The sequence below is a fragment of the Meles meles genome, chromosome 20 (assembly GCF_922984935.1).
Source record: "Meles meles chromosome 20, mMelMel3.1 paternal haplotype, whole genome shotgun sequence".
Taxonomy (NCBI): Eukaryota; Metazoa; Chordata; class Mammalia; order Carnivora; family Mustelidae; genus Meles; species Meles meles.
Window position 1 is genome coordinate 5,674,524 of NC_060085.1, and position 4,571 is coordinate 5,679,094.

At 60.3% G+C, this 4,571-nt stretch overlaps 1 protein-coding gene across 2 annotated transcripts; it reads left to right on the forward strand.

Annotated features, from left to right (window-relative positions):
* Nucleotides 1–402: 402 nt before the first annotated feature.
* Nucleotides 403–3,619, forward strand: CLEC4G (C-type lectin domain family 4 member G). 2 transcript variants are annotated; one of them, XM_045991497.1, is made up of 9 exons: nt 403–457; nt 783–884; nt 1,243–1,296; nt 1,499–1,561; nt 1,712–1,816; nt 2,122–2,211; nt 2,433–2,581; nt 2,688–2,803; nt 3,056–3,619. In XM_045991497.1, exons 1-9 carry the CDS (start codon nt 403–405, stop codon nt 3,192–3,194), a joined length of 873 nt encoding a protein of 290 aa, XP_045847453.1. In that variant the 3' UTR covers nt 3,195–3,619. The 2 variants fall into 2 exon arrangements, with proteins under 2 accessions (XP_045847453.1, XP_045847454.1); XM_045991498.1 differs by lacking the exon at nt 1,499–1,561.
* The last annotated feature ends 952 nt before the right edge of the window (nt 3,620–4,571 follow it).

Genomic DNA, 4,571 nt, shown 5'->3' on the forward strand with positions numbered 1-4,571 from the left:
CCTATAAGAAATGGGGGTGAGCTCCAAAATGAAGCCCCCAGCACCAGTCTGGAGATGTTGCTGCTGCTTTCTGGCTAGAGAGACCAGAACTGTGCGTGCGCGCGCGCGCGCGCGCGCACACACACACACACACACACACACACACACACACTCCCTGCCCCTCTTCACTCCTTCTACCCCACTCAACCCTTTTCTACCCCTCGTCTCTGATTCCACTTTCCCCATCCCCCTTCCTACTTACTCTTAAACAGGCCCAGACCAGAAAGGGCCCAGCCCTGTGATTGGTCCCTGGATCCCAGTACCAGGAACTGAGAGGAAGGAGATAGGAAGGAAGGAAAAGAGTGGGCGGGCCTGGGAGGGGCTACATTTATATCTGTGCCCAGGACTGGGTGTCTGCTTACAATGGACACTGTCGGGTACAGCAAGTGGGACAGCAGGCTCGGGGAAGTCCCTGGAGGTAGGAGCAATGGGACTGCTTCACCGGCTTGGGTCTTTCTGGTCAGTGGTTTGGAGTTTGATGGGGGAAGGGAGGCGAACAGTCAAAAGGCAGTCCAAGTCGTGGGTGCAGAAGAGACACCACAGGCACCAGAACGAGCTGGACCCGGATTCTAATTCTAACTCTGCCACTTAGAGCTTGTGCGACCATGAGCAAGTTACTTAACCTCTCTGAACCTCAGTTCCTTGGGAGGAGCCCAAGCGCCCAGGGCTCCATCCTCGGGTCCCAGAGACCCAGGGAGGTCCTGGAGCAGGAGGGACCCAGGAGTTCTTCTGTGTTATCCCAGGGCACTGGGGAAGCTGGGGACGGAGACTCCTCTTCCTGGGCCTGCTTCTGGTGGCAGCCACAGTCCTGTGGGCCCTCATTCTGAGCGTCCTAGTTTCTAAAGGTGAGTGACCACATAATGAGGGGAGGTTGTGTCAAGCCACCCTGGGGACATAGACCTTCCGGCTGTGTCCGGATGCAACAGCTGGGTCCCAGACCCCCGCCTGGGCCTGAGTGTGTACGCGTGTGAACAGTGTGTGTACATCTTTGGGCTGTGCACACCCACATGTGTATGTCAGTGCGTGCATGTATGTGTGTGCATGTCCCCCTGTGTTTGTCCCCCCTGGGTGCGTGCACATCACGTCAGTGTATGCCTACCCGCCCCTTCTATGCGTCCCAAGACGGGCCCCTGCACCCCATGGGCGAGGGGGGAGAGTTCCCGAGTCCCCGGGGTCGCACTTGCAGGAGCTTCTTCTCCACAGCCTCCACCGAGCGAGGGACGCTGCTTGGTCACCAGGACCTGCTGAGGACAAACGGTGCGTGCAGAACCGGACTCGTAGCCGCGCCCCCCCCCCCCTGCCCCCCGCCCCCACAGTGTGCGGGGCCAGTGTGTTTAGGACCCTGGAGACAGGGTAGTGGGTGGTCCTCGGTCCCGGGGCCTGGTCCCGGAGCGGGGAAGGGTGTCCTGTGAGTCCCCGCAGGTGACCGTGAGTGTTTGTGGGGCGGGAATCCTTCCAGCCTCGGAGCAGACCGCGGCGCTGGGCGCTTTGAACCAGGAGATCCGGGCCTGCAACAGCTGCTGTGAGACTCGCGTGCCGGGGGCGGGGCTTGGCCGGGACTGGAGGAGGCGAGCGGGGGGCGGGGTTTGGGGCAGGTCGGGGGTGGGGGGGCGACCGGTGGGTTACTGACTTCTAGCGCGGGTCCTTCTCTCCCTTCCCCCCTTCCTCCCAGGCTTGGAGACACGGGCGCTGCTGCAGAGGGCGCGCACCGAGCTTGGGGAGGCGCAGGCGAAGCTGATCCAGCAAGAGAGTTCCCTGAAAGAACTGAGCGATCGCGGTGAGGGGGGGACATCTCCTGGACCCCTGATCCGTCATCCCGGCTGTCATTCACATACTGACACCTATCCTGGTTAGGGTTACGGCGACCCTATCCTGTGATCCTGACCTCTGACAGCTGGACTCTGATCTTGACTACAACTCCTAACCCCAACCGCAACTTGGCCCGGACCAGCTAGAACAGTCCTTGACCGCGATGTCATTCTTGACCATGATCCTAACCATGGACTTGGATGCTGACCTTTAATCATGACCCTACTCCTGACCCTGACCTGACTTATAATCTGAACTCCCTTGACTTTGCAGTGACCCAGAGCTTGGCTGAAGCGGGCAGGGACCGCGAGGACATCCGCAGTGAGCTATTCAGGGCTCTGGAGGCCGCCCGGCTGGGGAACAGTGAGCAAGATAGAGGGGAGAGAGGGAGGGGACAAGTGGACCCACCTGTGGGCCTCGGGGTTCCTTGATCCGCACTATCCTGCCCCTTGACCTTGGCCAGTTCTCTGTGCCTCCGCCTCTAGACCTCGGGGGTCCTCTTCCCGCGCCGCCCCCCCCCCCCCGACTTCTTCCGTCTGCTCTACCAGGAGCAGTTCACGTCTTTGACCCTCGCCACCCCACAGGCTCCTGTGAAGAGTGCCCCGCGTCATGGCTGCCCTTCCAGGGCTCCTGCTACCTTTTCTCCGTCCAGCGGGCCACGTGGGAGGAGTCGGAGCGCAACTGCGCGGGCGCGGGCGCGCACTTGGTGATTGTCGGGGACCTGGAGGAGCAGGTGCGCAGCCCCAGCGGCCGCAGGCGGGAGGCGGAATTCACCTGAGGGGGGTGGCGGGGGAGAAGGGCGAGGCCACTCAGCCGGCTGGGTCTCCCTTCCCGAGCAGGGCTTCCTGAGTCGGAACACGCGAGGCCGCGGTTACTGGCTGGGCCTGAGGGCGGTGCGCCGCGGGCGCACGATCCAGGGCTACCAGTGGGTGGATGGAGTCCCACTCAGCTTCAGGTGAGGGCAGGGACTTGGGGAGAGGGACAGGTCAGCTCCTACGGGAAGTGCGTTGGCCAGATCTCAGGGACTCCGTAGGGATGGGCGGACCGGACCCCAGGACCTGGCTGAGGGTTCCATGTCGCAGGTGCGCGCTCACATTAAACCCTCAGGGTGTCTAGGTTAGACCCAAGCAATAAACAGGGTAGATCCTCAGGGCTGCACGTCAGGCCCATCCTGGGCACCAGAAACACCCCCGACAAACCACTGCAGCCACTGGAACACGGGGGAGCCCAATGACTCTATGGGGCGTGAGGACTGCGCTATGATGCTACGCACGGGGATGTGGAACGACGCACCGTGCGAAAACGAGAGGGACAACTGGATCTGTGAGAAGAGACGCAGCTGCTGACCAGTGTCTGCAGCCGGACCCACCCCCCACCCCCACCCCAGGGAGATCGCCCTAGCAGGTCACCGTCCTGGCGCCGGCCACTGCCATTGATTCCTCCCCCCCTCCACGTCCACCCTCGACTACTGAGAACTGCCCCACCCAACCCAGGCAAGTAAAGGCACTGGGACCTCCACTCCAACCTTACTGCAAGCCCTCACACAGACATAACCTAGCCTCCAACCCCACCCAAATCCCGGCTCCTGAGCCGGTCCACGGACCCCACACCCCACACCCTCCATCAAAGTAGGGCAACTCAGGGATGGAGCTGTTTGGTTTTCTTGCATTACACCTCCCCACCTCCGCCTCACTGGGAGGCATCACAGATAGAGGTTTTGTGAGTTGTCTTTGCAGTCCTAGGAAGCATCAATAAATGCTTGAGAAATGAATCTGGGTTTGTGGCTTTGGTGAGCTGTTCCAAGTTTTATCCCAGAGACCCCAGTATCACCCCTGTGAGTGACCCTGACCTCTCTAAGTGACCTCCTGGCCCTATGATGCCCCAAAGCTCAGTGAGTAACCTGCACTTGCCCAGGACAGCTGTCAGGCTCTAGGGACACAGGAATGACTCTGACCCAGTACTCCTCCTTCTGATCTAGCTGGGCACAGGAACAAGGTGACCAGTGACTCAAAGGAAGAATACACGAATGCCACGTGAAGCCTTTGGAGGAGCCACACCTCTAGGGAAGGAACCTTGCTGGAATTCTGCAGGGGTGGCCCCTTCTTGAGGACACTGTCACCCCATGGTGGAGATCTGACAGTCTGAGACAAGGCCCTGAGGCAGGTGGGAGAGCGGCTGTCTGGATCCGAAGAGCAGGTCCCTCTGTCTTAGACACCTAGGTTTGACCACTGGGTGGACTGATCCCGTACATCCCAGAGAAGACGGACTTTTCGAGAAACAATGGGATTTGCAAGCAGAGGGTGTTGGGGTGTGTGAAGTGTAGCTAAACCCATTCGGGGGTTGCAGGGTGCCCTGAGCCTGGCTTTATCAGCCGGGGACTTTTGATCTGAATTCACCCTGCACTCCCAAAGTTTCCTGCTCCCATCCTGGAGATCTGGGGCTCTCCCAGAATTTCCAGTGGAGACAGGTCCAACTGAGGGGAAGGACAGGCTAGCAACCTTTAATTCTGGGCAGGCTTTGAGAGCCCCCAGGATGCCCAGCCATGAGAGCAGCGACTAAGCAGGCAGAAGAGGGAACAGCACCCAGACTCCCTGGCCAAGGGAGACCTTCCAGTGAACCCCAGTCCTCTGGGTACTCTATGACTGCCACCCAGAGCAAGGCACTAACCAGGGCCAGGAGCCACCTGGGTCCTGGACAGATAACATACCTACTTGACTGTTGGC